The sequence below is a fragment of the Mirounga angustirostris genome, unplaced genomic scaffold, assembly GCF_029215605.1.
Source record: "Mirounga angustirostris isolate CCGP_5_RB_7025 unplaced genomic scaffold, mMirAng1.0.hap1 SCAF_7, whole genome shotgun sequence".
NCBI lineage: Eukaryota > Metazoa > Chordata > Mammalia > Carnivora > Phocidae > Mirounga > Mirounga angustirostris.
Window position 1 is genome coordinate 31,879,444 of NW_026991715.1, and position 24,722 is coordinate 31,904,165.

Here is a 24,722-nt window from a genome sequence, read left to right on the forward strand (position 1 = left end):
GTCCTCCTCCAGGAAGGAAGTGAGGAAGCGGTAGCAGGCCCTCAGGAACATCTTGACAGTCATCTTCACTGCAAATTAATAAAGTGCCATCCTGGCTGTTGTACTTTCAGTTCTCATGAAGAGTTCATCAGCATGACTCTGCTTCTCCAAGTCTGGGCAGCAGTGGGCCAGTGACAAAACAGGGTTTCTGTATCTCCAGGGCTCTGGCCAACTACAGATCTAGCAGGTATCCCAATCTTAAAGTTCAAGGCCAGAATGACCAAATTTAAATTTCTACCTCTGGGCTAATAAAGGACCTGTCACTTGAAGATGTCCAGGCAGCAGGATTCAGGACCAGACTGTGCAGTCCTAGCATTAAGAACCACCACCTACAGATGGGCCGCTATAAAGCTCCATTATTCTTCATACTGTTTCAGTGGTGCCGCCTCTGTTCACAGCACCCTGCAACAGCCCACATGGACACATGGAAGATGTGCATTGTAAGCTATAGCTCCTGGCTCACAATTAACAACAGCATTTACCGAAAGCTGATAAGATGGTAAAGCACGTTGCCCTCCATGATCTAGTTTTATCTTCAGAACAGCCCTTGGGGCTCCTGGGTGGCTGGGTCGGTTAAGCGTCTGCCTTCGTCTCAAGTCATGACCTCAGGGTCCTGGGATCAAGCCCCACTTCAGGCTCTCTGCTCGGCGGGGAGCCTGCTTCTCCCTTTCCCTCTGCCTGCCGCTCCCCCTGCTTGTGCTCTCTCTCTCTCTGTCAAATAAATTAATAGAAACTATAAAAAAATAAAACAGCCTTGGGCGCCTGGGTGGCTCAGTCGTTCAGCGTCTGCCTTCGGCTCAGGTCATAATCCCAGGGTCCTGGGATCGAGTCCCACATCGGGCTCCCTGCTCTGCGGGAAGCCTGCGTCTCCCTCTCCCACTCGCCCCGCTTGTGTTCCTGCTCTCACTATCTCTCTCTGTCAAATAAATAAATAAAATCTTTTTAAAAAAAAATAAAACAGCCTTATTATCTCCTTAAGCACTGAGATAAAACTTGTCTCAAAGTCCCACGTAACTACTAAGTAGAGAATTAACACTCAAACCCAGGTGTGTCCAACTGCAGGGCCTATGCCCCTAACAGCAATGTTCATTGACTTGGGACAATGTCCACAGCCTATCTGGCCGAGAGAGCTCAATCCTTACGCCCCACTCTCTGAGATTCTTCACTGTGCAGCCCAAGCGGGCCAAACAAAAAGGACTGAACCCTGCAGGACCTGTGACATAGCACTGCTTCACTCCACTGACTGCAGGCAAACTGCCGTGTGTATTAGAGCTGATATCATTAACGGTACTGAACTTGGAGCCTTCACCTAAGTCCATCGTGATTTGTCGAAGCTGGCGAGCAGCTGCTGCCCTTCCTACAATGTGCTCCTTGCTAAACCAGCTCAAGAATAGGTATGTTGCTAATCACATTCCTAAGAGCCCAATTCATAGGCAGTTTCCTTCAAAACCCAGGGCGGGGGTGGCGGTTCGGGCGGGGGTGGGGGGTGTCTCTTGCATGGGCTGTGTAAAAATGTAAAACACAAGAGAAACACTTGTGTTCGGGCAGAATGAGACAAAGAGAGAGGAAGACTAAGAGAAAAACACCCCTTGTTATGTGGCATTTGGGGAGCCAAGCTTCTACTCGGGTTGAACAGGAGAGCTGAGCTCTTCCAGGCGTGTGGTTTTGATAGAGGCTATGACAGACTTTCATAAGTTAAAAAGAAAAGTCCAGGAGAGTTGTGCTGAGAGTTTGAAAATCCTCATAAATGATCAAAAGTTACAGATGTCTAGCTTAAGAACAACTGAACTTGTTGAACGGGAAAAAGTCTAAGAATAAGGTATGTTCAAGTTATTTTTTATTGTTTATTAATGCTCTTTTCAGTCTAACCTAGTTTTAGGGTTCATCCAGCAACTGAAAAGAACTAGGTCACTTCTACAATGGCGAATTTCATCAAATAAAGTACTCGCTTTAGAAAACTTACCCCAGGGGCGCCTGGGTGGCTCAGTCGTTAAACGTCTGCCTTCGGCTCAGGTCATGATCCCAAGGTCCTGGGATCGGGCCCCGCATGGGGCTCCCTGCTCGGTGGGAAGCCTGCTTCTCCCTCTCCCACTCCCCCTGTTTGTGTTCCCTCTCTCGCTGTATCTATCTCTGTCAAATGAATAAATAAAATCTTTAAAAAAAAAAAGAAAGAAAGAAAGAAAACTTACCCCAAAATGTTCTTGCCTGCCTCTGTCTGAACAATCTAGAACCTAGCAAGCAAAATCCTGAAAACCCAAATCTGGATATGGGGAAATCAAGTGGCTTCACTGACTTTGTTTTTTGCAGTTAAAAACCTTACTTTGCCAATATTTTCAAAATGGAAAATTTGCTTTCAATTACCATGGTTGAAATGCACATCTGCTTCAGGCAGCAGTGATGCCCAAAAATGTCTACAAAAGTTTCTATCCATGACTACTCGGGATGGGAAAGGACTCAAGGACATGCCACGGGAAGAGAGAAAAGGTGAGAGTGCTTAGTACTGGCTCTTCCCCGGGTCTTGCTAGCATTTTACCTGGCAATGCAAAACTCAGCATTTGGAGAATATCAGCTAAGTCATGTCTTCGCAAGAAATATGATCTTTTTCTTCATCGATCAAGGGTGAAAAAAAAGCTCTTCTGGCTCTGAAGCTCCCTGAAGTCCAGAACAAGTTTTCCTTAGTAAGGATGAACCATTCTCCTGGGAACTGCTCCCACCAAATCATGTCATAGTGCTGGGCGCATGGTGCCCCTCTCAAGCAGGTGCACCCCATTGCTTCTGATGAAGAAAACCATGATTTTAAGAAAAATGGACAACTAACTCCCCCTTTTTATGATGCTTCTTCCCAAAGTTGTTGTTCTCTGCAAGTCTTACAGATATGTGCCTGGAAAAAAATTTTTTTAAGATTTTATTTTTAAGTAATCTCTATACCCAATGGGGGGCTCAAACTCATAACCCCGAGATCAAGAGTCGCATGCTCTACCGACTGAGCCAGCCAGGCACCCCTGGAAAATAATTCTTGTAATTGTGGCAATATACATAACATGACATTTTCCATTTTAACCACTTTTAAGTGTATTCAGCGGCATTAAGTACATTCATGCTGTTGTGCAACTATCACCACCATCCATCTCTGGAGTATAAATAAGGCTGCTTAGCCCACAAGGCTGATTTCGAGAACTGAAACAAAATCCTAATGGCAAGAGCACTTGCCATTTTCACTATCTGCTCTACAAACACAGAGGCCCATATACACACACAATTTATCACTGGAGTAGCTGAGAGCCAGAGACCCTTCTCCTTCACAGAACAGAAGGCAGGGTCATCTTCCTCTGACTGATGAAGAAACACTGATTCTTCACAAAGGGAGATGGCCATCTTAGCATCAGCAGGTTCTTTTTTTTTTTTTTTTTTAAGATTTTATTTATTTATTTGACAGAAAGAGACACAGCAAGAGAGGGAACACAAGCAGGGGGAGTGGGATAGGGAGAAGCAGGCTCCCCGCTGAGCAGGGAGCCCGATGCGGGGCCCGATCCCAGGACCCTGGGATCATGCCTTAGCCAAAGGCAGACGCTTAACGACTGAGCCACCCAGGCGCCCCCATCAGCAGGTTCTTTAGAGAGCTGGACAGCTTGGGGGATATAGCAAAGGTGAGCGCAAATTCATAGGTTCTTCTTGAGATTTTGGCTGAACAAAAGTATATCGGGTTCATGATTCCAAACTACTAAGGCATCCAGATGCCTCGGGATGTCTATAAAAAGGAGGATTAAGGTAGGTGCTGGGGAAACCTAGCAGAGGAAATGCCAAGCCCCTGTGGTATCTCTCAATGAGGAGATGGATGGTTCAGGTAGAAGCAAGAGAATGGGCCTGATAAGCTCTCCCCCATTTTCTCATGGGAAAAGTCTCATGTAGTCTGCTTCAGATGATAAATATAGAAAGTCCTTAAAATAAGCTTCAGTTAGAATCCCAGCACGAGTCATGGGGTACAACAGGGCAAGAGATGAACACCAGAGATAACAAGTACCATTTACCTGGTAGTCTGTGCCACAAAAATTTTACTAGATGCTTTCTACATATTACCTCATTTGATCATGACAACTCCGTGAGAGATACTGTTATTACTCCCTTTATACCAAAAAAAAAATTATTTGTGAAAAAAATGTGACACACTCAAGGTCACACGGTTTATAAAGCAGATTCACGGCAAGGTCTATGTTATTCTAAATCCCATGCTTTCAATTAAGAGCCTTTTAAGGGAGAAGTTATTTTCATACCCTCATGGCAAAGAAAGAAAATTGTTCGTTAAAAATCTCTTGGCTGAAAAATGTTAATGCTTAAAAACAGCCCCAATTAAGCTGTAGCAGGTTAAGTGTGGAACAAGCACAGATTCAGGATTCCTCCAGTCGCTGGAGGTTTGACATGTGATCCTAGGCCAGTCCTTCAGCTTCTGGGGGCGGGGGCGGCGGCGGGGGGGGGGGGGGGGGGGATCTGGGTTTCCCAGGGAACTTGTAAAACAAGGCCGCTTCCCCTGTTCTCCGCCTACAAAGCATTCCACTGGGTCAATGACCCGTGCTGAGATAATAAGGCCGATAGCCAGAGATGAACCTATTGGCCAAAGGTTTCAATCTCATCTCTCACCAACTTTCTTCTTAGTTATCAGACTTTCCCCTCAAAAGTTATCAGCTAATTGCCAAATAATTATGCGGCACCTACTATGCATGCAGCTGCACAGCAATGAGCAAGGAGTATTCAGAGGTATGGGCACAGTCCTTAACCTTGAGGACCTGTCTCTGAGTCCGGGGACTTGTAAGATACACGAAACAAAAGCAGAAAAACATCGGGGGTGGGGAGGGGGGCTATGATTCAGCATCCAACTATGGCTACAAACTGGAGAGACTAGAATTCAGAAGAACATCACCTCAAACTAGAAAAGCGGAGGTTATCAACACAAAGTAGGGTTTTAAAACAGCCTTGTTAGATGGATAACTTGGAAAAGAAGAAGGGAAAGGCATTCCAGGTAAAAGGAACTCCAAGAACAAAGGATCTGAGACCAGATAGAGTAGTATACAGGATGTGTGGTCACAAGAGAGACCAGAACATCACTCGGTGGGGGTATGGGTGAGCCGCGGGAACGCAGACGGGGCCAGATTTCAGAAGACGTGAATGCCTGACATGGCAAGCTGGGAACAAAAGGTAGCGAGATGGGTGACGTGGTAAACACTGGAAGCTGCTCAGTTTGGATTGCTTGCCTACTCTCTGCCTCCAGTAAGGGAAAAACAAAATCCAGGGGTCATAAAGGCCAGGACATCAGCCATCCCAGCAGAGAGGCACCAGAGTGCCGAAAAACAAGAGATCTCCTAGAGGGCAAAGGCTCATTACATTTCTGAAAAGAGAACAGGAACACAGTAGATGCCCCAAAATGCTCAGGAAGCAGTACTCTGATCCGCTGCGGCTCGACTCACAAGGACCTTTCAGGCCCGACATGCCACCGGTCAAGTAAATCGGCCTGATCCAGAATCTCTAAAGCGCCATTCACATCACCCCTGCCCTTCTGCGAGCTATCAGACCAACAGGAGGTGAGGACACTACACACCTCTGTGCCCAGCCTAGAAGACAGGGCTCCAGATGCTCTGCTGCCCCGCAGGCCAAATGGAGTCCAACATCTAAGCTCCTGTTGCAGACAGCACTGAGGGAAAAGCTGCATCTGCAGCGCACTCAGGCTAAAAGTCCCAGACTCTTCCTGTGGGAGTCACGGCAAGAAACGCAGTCTCTGGGGCCTCTTCAGACAGGAAGACACCCAACCACCGCGCCAATTCTAACAGGGTCTAGAGATGTTTAATGGCATCACCCTGCCCCGTGAGATGCAGACGTCGGGACAGTATGTGCAAAGGAAAGTGTGCTGAGTTAGGTGAATGGTCATCATTTCACCAGCCAGTTATCATCTGCATCAAAACCGGGCCACTCAGAGCAGCGCACCCCCGCCCAGTGGTGCACTGCCTCACCTGCCCCCTCCCTGCCTAATGCCTCCTGCCGTCGCCCCACCTCAAGGAAAATGGCAAGCCTTGTTCTCCACCAGCCGCAGACGCACAGAACGAAGAGGCTGACACGACAGGAGGAGACGTGTTAGCAGAGGAATGACCCGCCCCCACACTGCATCGAGCACCTCCAAAATAGAAGAATCAGGTCCCTCAGATAATAGTTTAAAACGTACATGCACGTGCCTGCCAGAAAATAAACTCTTGCCAGTTAGATCCAGCTCAGCAGAAGTACTTAAATTCCCTTCTGTGGATTTCCCATTTCATAAGGAATCCCTGACAGAAGAAGCAAGAGTTCCTCTAAAGCACATACATTCCAGTATCATTCATAAACTTTTCAATGAGAATGAAAGTCAGTTCAGAGCAAGTGTCATCTGAATGGGTTTCTCTCCTTCTTATTTGAACTTGTGCGTGTATACAAGCCCACAAACACACACACACACACACACACACACACACATCCTTTTAGGATAGACATGAGCACAGCACGCTTAAGATTTGAGCACCTCGGTGTGAAAATGTAAGCAGTCCATGCCAGGCCAGCCCTGCTGTGACATCAGGAACCCCCCACCAAAGCAAAACCACCCCCAGAAAGTACCCAAGAGAGGGAAACGCCTCCTTGAAACAGCCTGAGAAGGGCAATCCTGATCCAGCCCATGCAAAACTATCCCCAAACACCAGCCAGGAAGTCCCTTCTTTCAGGGGGCTCCAATGCCCAGCAAACCCAGAACTGCCTTGGCAGGAGCCAGACCTCTGCAAAAGGGGGCTTCCCTGCTCTGACTCTGCCACCCCCTGGGACCCACCAGGGGCCAGGTCTTCCGACCCTGCCTCGCCAATGCAGATACGAAAGCTGGAAGCTGCACCACAAGCACACGTTCACATACACACACACACACACACACACACACACACACACACACACACACACACACACATTTAATACATACATACCTTTCACCCTCCATTGTGCGAGGCCCAGCCGGGGTGGCAGCCGCTGAACTGTGCATGCACCCCGAGATCCCAGCTCTGTTCTCCGACCTCCCGGCCAACCAACAGGAGATCTGATCAGCAACAGTGATTCAGCATGGCTGCAAACGAAGCCTCCTCCCTCTCGATCCTCCCTCCTCTGACTTACTCCCAGCAGCTTCTACCGCAGAAGCAGCAGCAGCAGAAAATGTCTTACCCAGAGCTCCCTGCAGCCCTTTCAGCGCTAAAAGCAGCAACCCACTTGCTCCCCCTCCCCCGCAGGCTTGCCTCTCCTCGGTCTCCTAGGAACAGCGCAGCTCCAGCAACCCAAGTGCGGTGCCACCTTTCCAGCTGCCTCCACATCTGCCCAGGCATCCCCAGCTCAGGCGACCAGCCCACCCCGCGGGCTCCCGCCTCCTGCGCCCATCCTGCAAAGGTTCAGGCGGTTCCTCACCAGCCCAAGAAATACTGGCCCCCGCCCCCTCCCCAGCCCCCATAGGCTACAAGTCCGTCCGCCCGGCCAGATCGCTGGAATGAGGAGGCCCCTCTGTGGCTTGTAGTGGAGTTTATCCACCTGGGGAAATTGGCTTGTGGGTCACAGCTCACGTTCCAATTCCGCCTCACAAAATCTCCGGTAGCTCTGAGAGTCTGACAGATGGAGAGAAGTTGGGGGCAAAAGAGCCGGATAGAACTGAGAATGCGGAGAGAAATTTTATAAAGAGGACAGGAGACGGAGGTGAAACTGAAACAAACGCTCTTTTGCCTCAAGGGGCCAAAGACTATTGCAGCAAAGGAATGACAATGAATACTGCACGCATGGATTTCCCTACCCCATACTGAAAGACCACAAATTTCATAGCACAGCCCTAAAATATCTTCCTAAAGCCCTGAAATTTAACTTCAGCTGAGGCTCCAACTAGTAAGTCTCCCACCGAACCCCCATCTCCAGCCAAAGATCTCTCGTACCCTGTAATCTCCAGCTGCTGAGCCTCAGTTTAAACTTACTTAACTCTAAAGCATCATCCTGGGAAGGCACAAGGCCAGGCTGCGTCTCCTAGCCATAGCCAAGAGGCCCAGAGGAAACCGAAGCAATCAGCCACTGGGGATTGGCTAGCCACAGAAATGGGTTCAGAAGCTTCCTTAATGCCTCAAAAATCATACATGAAAATCTCTATTCTCAAACCATCCACGTCACAGCTGGGCTTTTCAGGATCTGTACTACCTACCACTGGCAGGCTGAGTGACCTTCAGCAAGTCTTCTCCCTACTCGGAACCTCAGCCCTTCATCCATAACACAGGATCAGTGCAGAGTCCCTTTCAGCTCTAAAAATCACAGGATTCTGAAAATGTCTGAAATGTTCCATTTTTCTTGTTCATCTGTAAGAATGCTTAAGAAGTTTTTACTGGCCTCTAATATTTTGTAGGGGGCTTCAGGGAGGATGAAAGTGGGAGAGATGATCATTAAATCCATGACTGTTATCATTTGGACCTGTTAAATTTCTTCACTGCTACAAAGCCTTGAAACAGTGGAACAGGGTGTGGGGGGACACTGAGGTAACAGAAACTAGCAGGAGTCACTGAAACTTTATATAGCCTCCCTGAACTCAGATTGGCAGGGTGTTATTCTCAAAGATTACCTCCCATGGGCCCTCAAGGTCCTCTGAGATGGGAGCACTACCCCAACTCTCTCAAATGAGAAGACGCCTGGGTTATTTTATTTACATCCTCCAGCCCCGGATCACCACTTCTTCTCCGTAACAATACCCCTCGTATCTTTCTCCCTCTGTCCCTTCCTCCTCTAATCAGCCTTATTGCTCGGCTCCAGATATTTCCTCTTGAGGTGAATCACAGGGACCAGGAGAAGCCCAACACCACAAATAAGGAAACTGAATCCCAGAATCCGTGCCAGAGTGCAGGCATGCACCAGGAAGACAACTGGGTGATTCATAAAAGGGACATGAGACTAAGATAAGTCTCTCTTTTATGACTTTATACCCTCATTCACCACTTCACCATACAGGAACGGGGGCGGGGCGGGGGGGGGGGAATGTCACATCTAACAAACCAGAGAGAAAAGAAAAAGGTCAGAAAAGGAACTACTTAAGGCTGAGGATATACCGATTTTATTTGACAGCCAGTATAAAAATTTTACAGCATTGCCTTCGCAACCTACTTTAGCTGTGCTAACCTAACCAGTGTCACTACGGTGTCTGTGCCGACACCATACTACTACCATCTACACACTTTATTAACCACTCGCTCTACCCGCGGAGGTACCGGGAACAGAGAACACTCAGGGAAGGTCATCGAGCAAAACCAGGGGCAGAGCTGAGTCAAGAATCAAAGTCTCTGGGGGGCACCTGGGTGGCTCAGTCATTCAGCGTCTGCCTTTGGCTCAGGTCATGATCCCAGGGTCCTGGGACCGAGGCCCGCATCGCACTACCTGTTCTGCGGGAGGCCTGCTTCTCCCTCTCCCACTCTCCCTGCTTGTGTTCCTGCTCTCGCTGTTTCTCTCTCTGTCAAATAAATAAATAAAATCTTAAAAAAAAAAAAAATGAATGAATCTTAAAGGTTTTTTTGGGGGGGACACCTGGGTGGCTCAGTTGGTTAAGCGTCTGCCTTCGGCTCAGGTCATGATCCCAGGGTCCTGGGATAGAGTCCCACAACGGGCTCTCTGCTCGGCGGGAAGCCTGCTTCTCCCTCTGCCACTCCCCCTGCTTGTGTTCCTGCTTTCGCTATCTCTCTGTCAAATAAATAAATAAAATCTTTAAAAAAAATAAAAAATAAATTAAAAAAAAAAGAATCAAAGTCTCTGGGGCGCCTGGGTGGCTCAGTTGGTTAAGCGACTGCTTTCGGCTCAGGTCATGATCCCGGAGTCCTGGGATCAAGCCCCACATCGGCTCCTCGCTCAGCAGGGAGTCTGCTTCTCCCTCTGCCTGCTGCTTCCCCTGCTTGTGCTCTCTCTGGCAAATAAATAAATAAAATCTTGAAAAAAAAATTTGTTTTAGGGGCGTCTGGGTGGCTCAGTCATTGGGCGTCTGCCTTCAGCTCAGGTCATGGTCCCAGAGTCCTGGGATCGAGCCCTCCATCGGGCTCCCTGCTCCGCGGGGAGCCTGCTTCTCCCTCTCCCACTCCCCTGCTTGTGTCTCCTCTTTTGCTATGTCTCTCTCTGTCAAATAAATAAATAAAATTAAAAAAAAAAAAAAAAAGAATGAATCTTAAAGGTTTTTTGGGGGGGGACACCTGGGTGGCTCAGTTGGTTAAGCGTCTGCCTTCGGCTCAGATCATGATCCCAGGGTCCTCGGATCGAGTTCCACGTCGGGCTCCCTGCTCGTCGGGGAGCCTGCTTCTCCCTCTCCCGCTCCCCCTGCTTGTGTTCCTGCTTTCGCTATCTCTCTGTCAAATAAATAAATAAAATCTTCAAAAAAAAAAAAAAAGAATCAAAGTCTCTGGATTCCTCACGCAAAGTTCTGCCCTAATCGTCTCTCATTTCGGAGCTACATTTTCCATTTTCTACTTTATTACCCAAATGTTCTCTGGGCCACAGCCTGAACTCATTTGCTTTAGGCTAATTTTCCTGACTAAACTTCAGATGAAGAAGAGATACTAACTGGATTCTTGGGGCAGAGGAAAATCGACGCAGAGGTCCCAAGAGGTCCCATCCTTGGACTGACCAGCAGTGCTGTTTGAGCCCACTTCCCAGCCCTCCTTCCCACATCCGAGGCTTCTGCCACAGTTTACCAATAGTACCCAGTGGCCCCAGCTCTCTATCCCAAAGCAATCAACCCAGCCATCCACACCAAGTTCGTGCAGAATTCTTCAGCTTTATGTGGCTCAGGAAGAAACTACGTTAGTAAAAGAAACTGGGTTTTGTTTTTGCTTTTTTTTAACTGGGTTTGGTCTGCAAAGTTCTTTTCTCCACACTCCATCTCTCCCCAAGGAGCCAGGACAGCGTACCTTATCTAGAGACAGTAAAGCCAACTGGTTTTTTTGGTCTTACTCATTTTTTAATTTAAATTCAATTAATTAACATACAATTTATTTTTTTTTAAGATTTTATTTATTTATTTATTTGCGAGAGAGAATGAGAGAGAGAGCATGAGAGGGGGGAGGGTCAGAGGGAGAAGCGGGCTCCCCGCTGAGCCGGGAGCCCGATGCGGGACTCGATCCCGGGACCCTGGGATCATGACCTGAGCTGAAGGCAGACGCTTAACTGACTGAGCCACCCAGGCACCCTAAATTTCCTTATTGTTTAGAGCAGTGTTGTCCAGTTAGATAACTACTAAAGCACATGTGTCTATTGAGCACTTGAAATGTGGCGAGTGCAACTAAAGAACTAAATTTTTTATGTTACTGAATTCTAATTAACTTAGATTTAAAGCCATATGTAGCTACTGGCCACCATATTGGATAGTGTGGGTTTAGAGGTTTGAATTGCTTCTGCTTATTTTTTTTTAACTTTTATTTTTGCATTTTTACATTTATTGATTCTTTATTTTTTGTTTTGAGAGAGGGAGCAGGGAGGTGGAGGGGTTGGGGGAGAGGAGGGAAAGAGGGAAATTTTTTTTTTTTGACAGAGCACAAGCAGGAGGAGCAGCAGGCAGAAGGAGAGGGAGAAGCAGGCTCCCTACTGAGCAAGGAGCCCGATGTGGGGCTCCATCCCAGGACCCTGGGATCATGACCTGAGCCGAAGGCAGACACTTAACTGACTGAGCCACCCAGGCGCCCCAGAAAGAGGGATTCTTAAGCAGGCTCCACACACAAGTGCAGGCCCCACGCAGGGCTGGGTCTCATGACCCTGAGATCATGACCTGAGCCAAAATCAAGAGTCAGATGCTTAACCGACTGAGCCACCCAGGCGCCCCATCTGCTTATTTTTGTATCAGTTTTTATAAATAAGGATGATATTTCTGATGTGCTTTGAGCTTTTAATTAGTAGTGATGATCGGCAGTACTTGAGCCATCCTTACTCTCACCAGATCACCTTTGTTACATCTAGTTGAGATTAGGGTTAAAGGCCTCATTCTGCGATGTTGTTTCACTTCTACAGGTTTTTGAACATGTGATTTTTTTATTTTTAAGATTTTATTTATTTATTTGAGAGAGAGAGAGTGAGAGAGACAGCACATGAGAGGGGGGAGGGTCAGAGGGAGAAGCAGACTTCCTGCCAAGCAGGGAGCCCGATGCGGGACTCGATCCTGTGACTCCAGGATCATGACCTGAGCCGAAGGCAGTCGTTCAACCAACTGAGCCACCCAGGCGCCCCTAACATATAATTTATTATTGGTTCCAGAGGCAGAGGTCAGTGATTCATCAGTTGCCTATAACACCCAGTGCTCATTCCATCACGTGCCCTCCTTAATGTCCATCGCCCAGTTACCCCATCCCCACCCACCTTCCCTCCAGCAACCCTCAGTTTGTTTCCTGTGATTAAGAGTCTCCCAGGGTTTGTCTCCCTCGCTGATTTCGTCCTGTTTTATTTTTTCCTCTCTTCCCCTATGATCCTCTGCCTTCTTTCTTAAACTCCACATACGAGTGAGATCATATGATAATTGTATTTCTCTGACTTATCTCGCTTACCATAATACCCTCTAGTTCCATCCACGTCACTGCAAATGGCAAGATTCCATTCTTTTTGATAAGCCATCCATTCTTTTAAGTATCTTTTTTCTTTTGTCGCTTTTACCCTCCTTCTCCAGGCATTCAGTTTCTCACATTTGCACGCACCATAACCCAGTACAGTGGTCCCACGCCTCCCCGCGTGTTAGAACCATCTGCCTAGATGGTTAAAACTGTACACATCATGGGGTCAAAAGGGACAGTGAAACTTCTCAGGGTTACGGAAATGTTCCACATCTTGAGCACAGTGATACTTAGGTGACTGTATACAACTACTGTTTCATCAAACCAGACACTTAAAATGGGTGAATTTTATCTTATGTCAATTGTACCTCAATAAATCAGGGGAAACAGACTACGGAAAACAAAAAACCTCAAACCTACAGGAATTTCAATGAACTTCACAGGTGACTCTCATGCACTTAGAACAACGAAAAGAGCTCAAACCATCAGAATGAGAAAGACCAGGATCCAAATGAACTTACCAGAAACATGACCCTTGGCAAACTACTTTTTTTTTTTTTAAAGATTTATTTATTTGACAGAGAGAGAGAGATAGTGAGAGCAGGAACACAAGCAGGGGGAGTGGGAGAGGGAGAAGTAGGCTTCCCGACGAGCAGGGAGCCCGATGTGGGACTTGATCCCAGGACCCTGGGATCATGACCCGAGCCGAAGGCAGACGCTCAACGACTGAGCCACCCAGGCGCCCCACGCCCAACTACTTTTTAAGTCTCAATTTCCTCAAGTGCGAAAAGAAGACAATAATAGTACCGACCCCTGAGGGTCCTGAGGTCTCAGTAAGAAAGTATATAGAGCACTCACCAGACGGCCCTGCCTGCAATGAGCACCCAGGAACCATTAGTGGTGGTTCATTTCTTGGCCTATGCTGACATTACCAAACTACAACTCTATGAGTCTTTGGCTCTGAGGTCAAGAAGAAAGTCTGCCAAGGTACCTTGTGCCAGAAACATGGACCCAGGCCTCCCCTGGAGCCAGGTCCACATCTCCAATGATCCCTACTACCAACAGGCCACCAAGAGCTAAGCAAAACCAGAGCTAAATTAAGGCCCACCCACACCTGTATCACCAGAACTTCCCCTGAGATTCTGGACCACCTGAGGAGTAGATTCCCCCTTGAGCTGCTCTCACTGCCCCCAGGAAGCCAGGCAGAAACTGAAAAGGAACTTGAAGACTAAAAAGGTCAAAAGAGGTAAACAGAACAGCACCTTATCCCAAGGAATACCTGGCTTCCCTCAGGACTCCTTCTCTGAAGGTGGAAGAACCCATGTCCTGAAGAGTTCCAAGAATATAATCACATGGCACTTGTGTCTCCCTTTAAAGCTTACAATGTGCTTCATGTCCCTCAACACCTTTGACTTAAGATTACATGCCCTGAAAAGTAATAGCAGCTTCCAACCCTGGACAATTTACTCTGGACCAGACTCTGTACTCAAGGCTTTATAGGTACCCTTCTCGTTTAATCATCACAGCAAACCTGTGAGAATGAACCATTATCCCTGTTTTAAATGTGAGGTGTACAGAAACACAACAGACTTTTGTAGATGGATTTCATACCTTGCAACTTTACTGAATTTATTAATTCAGTTTTTTGATGGAGACTTTAAAGTTTTCTACATATAATACCATCTCATCTGCAAATAGTGAGTTTTACTTCTTCCTTTCCAATTTCAATCCCTTTTATTTCTTTTTCTTGTCTGAGTGCTGTGACTAGGACTTCTAGTACTATGTTGAATAAAAGTGGTGAGAGTGGACATCCTTGTCTTGTTCCTGATCTTAAAGGAAAAGTTTTCAGCTTTTCACCATGGAGTATGATGTTAGTTGTAGGCTTGGCATTTATGGCCTTTATCATGTTTAGGTATATTTCTTCTATATATATAATTTGTGGAGTTTTTATTATAAATGGACGTTGAATTTTGGCAAATGTTTTTTCTGCATCTATTGAAATGATCATATAATTTTTATCCTTCATTTTGATGATGTGGGGTATCACACTGACTGATTTGCAGATGTTGAACTATGCCTGCAACCCTGGAATAAATCCCACTTGATCACAATGTATGATCCTTTTAATGTATTGTTGACTTCGGTTTCCTAATATTTTGTTCAGTATTTTTGCATCTATGTTCATCAGGGATACTGGCCTCTAATTTTCTTGTGGCATCCTTGTCTGGTTTTAGTATCAGGGTAATTCTGCCCTCATAAAATAAGTTTGGAAGAGTTCCTCCCTCTGTTACAATAAACAAATTCAATAAAGTTGCAGGAAGAGAAAATCAATATACAAAAATCTATTGCATTTCTATATACTAATAATGAACTATCAGAAAGAGAAATAAAAACAACTATCCCATTTACAACTGCATCCAAAAAGAAATAACCTGGGAATAAATTAAACCAAGGAGGTGAAAGGCCTATATACTGAAAACCGTAAGATATTAACAAAAGCAATTTTAAAAAATACAACCAAATGGAAAGATATTCCAGGCTCACGGATTTGAAGAACCACTATCATTAAAATGTCCATACTACCTGAAGCAATCTACAGATTCAATGCAATACCTATGAAAATCCCAATGGCATTTTTCAAAGAAATAGAACAAATGATCCTAAATTGTGTGTGGAACTACAAAATACCCCAAATAAGGAAAGTAATCTTGAGACAGAACAAAGCTGGAAGCATCATGCTCCCTGATTTCTAACTATATTATAAAAGCTTTAGTAATTAAAACAATATGGTACTGGCATTAAAAACAGACATATAAACCAAGAGAACAGAATAGAGGGCCTAGAAATAAGCCCATGTATATACGGTCAATTAACTTACAACAGAGTCAAGAATATAGAGTGGGAAAAGGACAGTCCCTTGATAAACAGTGTTGAGAAAACGGGACAACCACATGCAAAAGAATAAAACTAGACCAGTATCTGACACCATCCACAAAAAATCAACTCAAAATGGATTAAAAACTTGACTGTAAGACCTGAAATCATAAAACTCCTGGAAGACAAAATGATCAGTAAGCTCCTTGATACAAGTCTTGGCAATGATTTTTTTAAAATCTGACACCAAAGGGGCACCTGGATGGCTCAGCTGGTTGAACATCCAACTCTTGATTTCGGCTCAGGTCATGCTTGAGGGATCAAGGGATCGAGGGATCATGGGATCGAGCCCTCCTCAGGCTCCATGCTTGGCGTGGAGTCACTTGGGATACTCTCTCTCCCTCTCTGCCCCTGCCTGCACTCTCACTCACACTCTCTCTCTCCCTTTAAAATTAATTAATTAATTAATTAAATCTTTAAAAAATCTGACACCTAAAGCAAAAATAAATGTGACTATACCATACTAAAATGCTTCTGCACAGCAAAGGAAACAGTCAACAAAATAAAAAGGCAACCTACTGAATGGGAGAAAATATTTTCAGATCATCTGATAAGGGGCTAATACCCAAAATAATGAAGAATTCATAGAACTCAATGGCAAATAAATTAACAATCCAATTTATTTTTTTTAAGATTTTATTTATTTATTTGACAGAGACAAAGCGAGAAAGGGAACACAAGCAGGAGGAGTGGGAGAGGGAGAAGCAGGCTTCCCTCTGAGCAGGGAGCCCGATCGGGGCTCGATCCCAGGACTCCGGGATCATGACCTGAGCTGAAGGCAGGTGCTTAACGACTGAGCCACCCAGGTGCCCCTAACAATCCAATTTAAAAATGGATAGAGGATGTGAAAAGGATTTTTCTAAGGAAGGCATACAAAAGGCCAAAAGGTACATGAAAATATGCTCAAAATCACTCATCATCAGGGAAATGCAAATCAAAATCACAATGAGATATCACCTCACACCTGTTAGGATGGCAAGTATCAAAAAGACAAGAAATAACAACGGTTGGTGAGAATATGGAAAAAAAGGAACCCGTATTTACTGTTGGTGGGAATATAAATTGGTATAGACACCATGGCAAACAGTATGGATGCTCCTCAAAAAATCAAAAATGGAACTACCATATGTCCACCAATTACACTTCTGAAGAAAATAAAAACACTAACTCAAAAAGATATCTACGTATCTGTACCCCCATGTTCAATGCACCATTATTTACAATAGCCAAGGTACGGAAACAACCTAAGTGTCCATCAATGGATGAATGCATGAAGAAATTCTCGTGTATGTATATATATAATGAAATATTATTCAGCCATAAAAAATTGAGATCTTGCCATTTGTGACAACATGGGTGGACCTCAAGGGCACTGTGACAAGTGAAATAAATCAGATGGAGAAAGACAGATACCGTATGATCTCCCTTACATATGGAATCTAAAAATAAAACAAGCAAGCAAGCTCATAAATACAGAGAACAGATTGGTCGTTGCCAGAAGCAGGAGTTGGGGGAAAGAGAAATGGGTGAAGGGATTAATAGGTATAAAAAAGTTTTGTGTTTTTTTTTAATTTTATTTATTTATTTGAGAGAGAGAGAATGAGAGACAGAGAGCACGAGAGGGAAGAGGGCAGAGGGAGAAGCAGACCCCCTGCTGAGCAGGGAGCCCGATGCGGGACTCCATCCCGGGACTCCAGGATCATGACCCGAGCCAAAGGCAGTCGCTTAACCAACTGAGCCACCCAGGGGCCCTAAAAAAAGTTATTTTTAAAAGTAATCATAAATATAAGCTCCACCAGAACGAACATACATACATACATACATACAAGTGAGGAAACAAAGGGTCTGAGAGTTAAATGACCCTTGACCATGGCCCCACAGGTTCGAACCCAGGTCTGCCTGACCTCAAATCCCACTACTAACTACTGTACACAGCAGGAACTACCTCCATTTTAGAGATAAGCCAACTGAGGCTGAGAGAAAGAAAGCAACTGGCTCAAGATCACCCAGGCAAGTAGGAAGCTAAGTGGAATGTGGAACCAGATTCTCAAATGCCTGGCCTAATGCCTGCCTTCCACCTCACCTGGAGATGGGGAACAACAGCATTTGAACCCCCTAAAGATATTAATACAGGCTGGTATCCAATGCTTCCAAACACCTACTATTATAAAGTCCTTCACTCTAGACTCCTCTGGTCCCTTAGCTTACTAATCAGGCTTAACCAAACACTGGTCTTGGGGAAAGCTAGAGGCACACCACCGGACCCCAAAAACCTGGTTTTTCCAAGAAAAATCAGACCAACTATAGCAGCAAGCAGGGTGCTTCACACAGGTAAGTACATTGCAAATACTCATCTTTTCAGGATCTTCTAAAAATTCCTTCCTCTCTCCAGTCGTGAATCTGCAACTGGTGCCCTCTGCTGGTAAATACGTACTTCTCTTCATAACAAAAGCAAGACCTAATTACTACCCCGAATGGCTTAAAAAGGGGCGGGAGTGAAGAATATGCTCCTTCACAGAACATTCGGTCTTTTTCATAGTTGGTTGTAACTTTAAATTTACTGCACGGCCCTCTAACTGCTGCTCCTGTTTCACTTTTCTGGTTCTTTCCTTCTTGGGTACAAAGAAAACTGGGCTTTTCTACATGAAAAGGCAAACTTCAGGTAAGACATAGCACCAAAATCAAGAATATAGTGACGTGTATGTGAATGAGGTCAGGTCTGCACACCTAGCAGATACAGAGAATGGAGGCAGGCACACGCTTAACATAATGTAAAACTCATGAGCAAGTATGTTCAAATATTCTGGCTACTCTCTACAACTGCATTCCTACAATTCAGTCACACTGACTATCTTACTTTGTCTATGCAATGGGTTTACCAGGGAGCTACAACACAAATCCTACATGAACAGAATGCCAAAGAGCTTACAAGCTGGTTGGGGAAATTACACACGGACACATATAAATAGTGGTAAAAAAAAAAAAAAAAAAAAAAAAACCCAGAGAGGTGCAGAAAAGGAACTATGGGAACTCAGTGGAGGAGAACACAACTTTCAGTTTGGGGGAGTGGGGAGGGCAAAAGGAACAGAAATAAAGTGGCACATTGAGTAAGTAATTCTGTGGAGCTTTAAAAAAGGTATTCATAAATGTAAATAGTTGCAACTAGATAATTTCAGTTTCTCATGACTTCATTTAAAATTTAAAAAATAAAAGGTTGGTTTAATCCTACTTTAATATACTTACATATTATACCATATTAAATAATACATGTTACAACATATTTTTGTTATAATTTTTTATTGTAGTGGAATACATATAAAACTTACCATTTTAACCAATTATAAGTGCACAGTTCAGTGGCATTAAGTACATTCACAAAGTTGTGCAACCATCACCACTATCCATCTCCAGAACTTTTTCATCATTTCCAAAGAAACTCCATTAAACAGTAACTCTCCATTCCCTCCTCACCCAAGTCCCTGGTAATCTCCATCTTACTTTCTGTCTCTATGAATTTGCCTATTCTAGAGACCTCATAGAAGTGCAATCATACAGTTGTCCTTCTGTGTCTGGCTTATTTCATTTAGCATAATGTTTTCAAGGTTCACCCATGTTGTAATATGTATCAGAATTTCATTCCTTTTTATAGCTAAATAATATTCCATCGTATGTATACACATTTTGTTTATCCATTCACCTGTTGATGGACACCAGGTTTTTAACATTTCAGCTTTCACACAGCACTATTTAGTAAACATTTCCCTAATGTTTAACATTTTTAGTTTTTAATCTCTTGCTATAGACAATGTTATAATAACCATCTTCGTGCAAAAACTGTTTTCATTTTTTTCTTAGGTTAAATTCCTAGTATTAGAGTACTAGAGCCAAAGGATATGAATAATTTCATGGTTCTTACTAAATACATCCATATTTGCCTTCCTCATTCATCATCTTTCCCAGCCTATGGATAAGTTACTGTCTTGCAATTTCAACTATGAAAGTCCAAAACTGTGGTTAAAATCAACTGGAAGGTGGCAAACAAACAGTTTTGCCAATTGAAAATAAAAGCTTTCAAGCTCATAGCTATATGGATCCAGAGATTTAACGGCAACCAGCTGTGACTCTGAAGTCAGAAAGAAAGTAGAGATTGAGAAGAGAGATATCACATGGGCATTTTTGCCACCATCTCCCTTCTGTGACCCAAGTCTCATCTTCTCTGTATCAAAATCTTCTCATTACAAGATCAGGACAGAATAACTTCCTTCCCAAGGGAGTGATATGAAGTCGTTAAATCAGACCAGCTTGCTACACATTTCACTGCAGAGACTTTACAAGCAAACAAAACGTGATCCTTCTAACATACTGACATAACTACATCTGTCATGGGATGCTATTGCTTCTAATAGTTATACTTCTTTTCTCCCTAAGGAATTATTTATGGCACCTATGTCAACAATTTCTTTCACTTAGATCATTTTAAAGACCAATATAAGGCAGTCCTTTTTATAAACTTGCTTACAAAGGATTTACATGATGGCAGGGAGTCTCCCCAGGCTCAATACTGCCAGAACCTGCTCAAAACTGCTAGAAGACGCAATAATGAAAAGACCTAGAGCTTTTAGAGAAAAGAAATGAACAAAGTAGAAACTTCCCAGAAGAGTTAACTTCCACTTAACATAGAGCTGGCTGACCAATGCGATAGGTTTACCAAAACTGCACCTTCTACCCACAAACTGATGTTTTCCACTTAAATTGGTTACATTAAAAAAAAAAAAAAGTTGGCTGTAACTGGTGTTGCCAAGACCAACCCAACATTGAGAGACTAGCTAGAAGAAATCACAGAACTCAACTCAACACTAAGTGTTGTACTCACAACTAGAGTTTAAGAGCCATGCAGTTAAGGATATGCAGTCCAATCATACCGAAAAAAAGACATAGGTAGAGTCTGGAGGAATCCATGTACAAGCTTCTTTATGCTTGGTCCCTACCATGCTCTCTCCTCTGTGATATCTCTGCCCAAGGACTCATTACTCAATGTTTTATAGGTACCCACTACCGACCACTTATCAAAATTCCAGACTCCCAGAAAGAAAAAAGGTGTTTAACATAAATCAGATTGCTTGCACAGTCTAGACAGAGTGAACCACCCTTATCAGTTAAGAACACTCCCTAAATCCAAGTGTCCCAAAAAGGGCCAATCTTGCAGGCAGCCCCTCTAAAGACAGCCCACCAGCAATTAAGATTTCAGCCAAAAAGAATCAATCTCTCTCTCATATGTATATATGTATGTAGGTATACACACACACACACACACAGAATTAAAGAGCTTGTGGGTCTTTTACACCTTCCCAAGTTGCTCTCATTGCTTTCCTCATTAACCCTCATTGAAACCAACTACACCAAAGGAATAGGAATTCTGTTCTAAAAGATGGAAAGCAAAGACTCTTTTATAATTCAAGGCAAATCATGACATTCCTCTCTTCAAAACCCTGAAATGGTTCACCATTCATGCAGTAAAAGCCAAAATCCTTACAACAGCTTATAAGTGCCTCCATGGTCTGGCCCGGCTGATCTCATCAGCCACTCCTTTGCTCCTCTTCCATCTCCAGCCATCATGACCAACTTACTTTTCCTCAAAAACGTCAGGCATAGTCCCACCCCAGAGCTTCTGCTTTCCTAATCTTCTACCTGGAATGCTCTTCCCCTATGTATCTACACTGCTCACGCACCCATTTCCTTCAAGTCTTCCCTCAAATATCACTTTCTCGAGAGACCCACCTAAACCACCCTATTTTAAAATACACTCTCTTCACAAACATCCTACCTTACAGCACTCCCTACTCTTTTTATTTTTTTTTTTAAGATTTTTATCTATTTGTCAGAGAGAGAGAGAGAGCAAGTACAAGCAGAGGGAGTGGCCAGCAGAGAGAGAAGCAGGCTCCCCACTGAGCAGGGAGCCCAACACGGGACTCATCCCAGAACCCTGGGATCATGACCTGAGCCGAAGGCAGACGCTTAACTGACTGAGCCACCCAGGCATCCCAGCACTCCCTACTCCCTAATGTAATTTTTCCATACCACTCACTCATCATCTTCCAACACACCATATAATTGATTGTTTCATTGTTTCTCTCCACTAAAATATAAGCTCTACTGAGGGCAGCGATTTTTATCTCTTGTTCACTACTCTACTTTCAGCTGAATCATCCGGCAAAAGAGTCATAAATTTAACCTAACATAGTAAGAAATAGGGAGACACTAAATTTCAAACAATGTGAGAAAACTCATGACAGGAAAGTAACTTACTACAGATAGCTACGTCTTCTCCAAGGGTGATGGTGCCTGGGATATCAAGTCATTAGAAAATGTGGAAGGGATTTAAAATTTTTCACTGAAGAGATAAAAGAAGGCACACTCAGAGTTATTGAAGTGCTAATAAAAGGAGTTGTTTACAGGGGTTTAGGCACAGGAAAATCAATAGTGTCTGACAAACATCTTGGGGCCAGCAATAGCAAGTCTGAAGTAGCTATAGGAGGGAGTGGTTACCAGAAATCAGAAAAGACCTAGAGCTGTAAGAGAGGGCCATTGGAACAAAGTTGTGGCCACTGAAAACCTGTTTGCTGAGTATGTGCATTTGGGGAACAGGAGGTACAAATACATGCACCTCGCCTTTCTCTCACCCTTAAGATCTCTTGCTGGTTTCTCCTACTGCCTAAACCCAAAAGAAAAGCCAAAGAAATATGCAATTCTTTAAGAATCAAGCTCCCAGGGCACCTGGGTGGCTCAGTTGGTTAAGCATCTGCCTTCAAAGGCTCAGCTCATGATCCTGAAGTCCCAGGATCGAGCCCTGCATCAGGCTCCCTGCTTAGCGGGGAGTCTGCTTCTCCCTCTACCCTTCACCTCGCTCTGGCTCTGGCTCTCGCTCTCTCAAATAAATAAATACAATCTTAAAAAAAAAAAAAAATCAAGCTCCCAAGAACACAAGAAAGAAAAAAGTGGAGAGTGGGCCAGGAGGTGCAAAAAGAGAATACCCAGCACAGTAATCATTTTGTAAAGCTATCCTCAAAAGACACAATACATCACTGTGCTTACCAGCGTCCTCAACTCACTATGTTCCAAACCTAAATCTAAATCTCTTCTTTCCATTCCCAGGTGTATCACCATCCTCCTAGTCACACAGTAATTCTGATGCAACTATTCCTCCCACATACCCAGTCATTTGACAATTAGACTTTCTCAACTTCCCTCATATTCCCTATTTCCAGCACTACCTCCTTGTTCATGCTCATTTTCCTACCTGGTTAACATGAGCTGTCCTAACAACCTTGTCACCTGAGTTATCACTGAACTGCCATCTATTCTACTCTGCGCTACTGAGTTAATCTTCCTAAATTAAGTCTCACTACCACTATTGTTGCTCAATAGCCTTTAGTGATTTCCACTGCCTGCCAGATAAGGCCCAAACTCCTTAGCATACTACTCAGACCTCAGTAATGTGGTTCCAACTTCTCCCAATTTATTTCCCACAAATCCCCTTTACCCTTAGTACAAATTAGCCACCTGTATTTGGAAGCAAATCAAGTTTAGTGGGAAGAGTATGACCACTGGAATCGGTCAGACTTGGATTCAACTCCCAGCTCAAGCAGCTGGGGACCTTGGAAAAGTTACTGAACTGTTCTGAGACGAGCTTCGGCCATCAATCTGTGAAGCAGAGGGTTAGTGAATGGATCCAGTCAGAACATGTGTAAATGTAACTTGTACAATGTTTAGCACATAGGCTGCATGTCTCTGCCAATTTGTCCCTCTACCTGAAATTATCTTTTTCTCCCCATTCTTCTCTATGTGGCAATTTTTTTAGGTCAAATGCTGTATCCTCCACAATGCTTTCCTTGATCTTTCTTCCAACATCAAAGATATTTCTCCTCAACAATCACATTATTTATACCTCCCTCATAGCAACAAATACTTAAACCCTTACCGACAGCTAACAGTTGAAAGCAGAAGTTTAGGAGGTTCCCATATCCAAGCTCACCCAACAAGGGCAAAGCCTAGTTTAAAACCAGTATCAGGGGACACCTGGGTGGCTCAGTCAATTAAGCCTCTGTCTTCAGCTTTAAAATTGGGCTCCCTGCTCTCCCTGCTCTCCCTGCTCTCCCCTCTCCCTCTGCTGTTCCTCCTACTTGTGCTCTCTCTCTGACAAGTAAGTAAATAAAATCTTTAAAAAAAAACCTCAGTACTAAGATTGCTCTACAGACTATATACACATATGTCACTACCCTTTTCAAGACAGTTATTCATTCACCTAACTGTGCAAATACCACGTGGTTGGGCGTTGGAGGTGAAATAAAGGTACACCTTTTACTATGCAGTCACGCCTCTTTATCAGAGGTCATAATTTTAACATTACTATGTACCAGAGAATATAGTTTAAGTCCTTTAAATTCATTTTTCACTCAATCTGTTCAACAACCCTGTGAGACAGGTATTACTAATAGTCTCTCCTTTTTAAAGACAAGGAAACTGAGGTTCAGTTCAACTTGTTCAGTGTCACAGAACTAGAAAGTGACAGGGTCAGGAATAAAATCTAGACTATTTGATGCCAAAATGTATGTCCATAAGGACTATGAAATATTAAATCAGATGATTACCCTGAGGCAAATTTTATTTGCAACATAAGCATAAAAAAAAATGCACCTTTCATATGGTATCCAAACAAGAAACCAGTGAAGGAGTGAAGCCTTAATATAATCAGAGAATGTACACTAAATAACAATGAGCCGAACTCCAAACTGTTTGTATGGTGTTAACAATCAGAGATGGTGCCGTGATGCTGAAAAGGAAAGGATCCATCATTTCAAAAGAAAAGGAATTTCAATCAGAATGCAAGTTATTTGAAGACAGGAACCATGTTTGTCTCACTGCTATCTATCTCCAGATTCTAGAGGTCTTTTGCACAAAGGTGATCAATACCTGATGAAAATGGTAAACACTGGGAAATAAGCATGTCATTTAAATGGTACACATCAAAGAATTTTAGTTCACACCAGAGAATTTTAAAGATGATGACACGAACCTATTTCAGGTAGGTTTTTTGGGGGAATATTATTTTATTTTTAGCAAACCAAAGTGGTAGTAAAATAATCAAAGGAGCCTAAGAGAATCTGCCTG

At 44.0% G+C, this 24,722-nt stretch overlaps 1 protein-coding gene across 12 annotated transcripts in view; it reads right to left on the reverse strand.

Annotated features, from left to right (window-relative positions):
• The window catches only part of KLHL3 (kelch like family member 3), a 161,175-nt gene that overhangs the window by 114,216 nt on the left and 22,237 nt on the right, over positions 1-24,722 (reverse strand). For 2 of the 12 annotated variants that reach the window (XM_064595934.1, XM_064595933.1), the window contains exons 1-2: positions 7,326-7,484; positions 7,023-7,132 (exon numbers count right to left, since the gene is read on the reverse strand). The exons of 1 other annotated variant lie outside the window; for it this stretch is intronic. In XM_064595934.1, coding sequence (XP_064452004.1) covers positions 7,023-7,132; positions 7,326-7,412 — 197 coding nt within the window. In that variant the 5' untranslated portion in view covers positions 7,413-7,484. 9 more of the 12 variants (XM_064595942.1, XM_064595939.1, XM_064595940.1 and 6 more) reach the window with 7 other exon arrangements.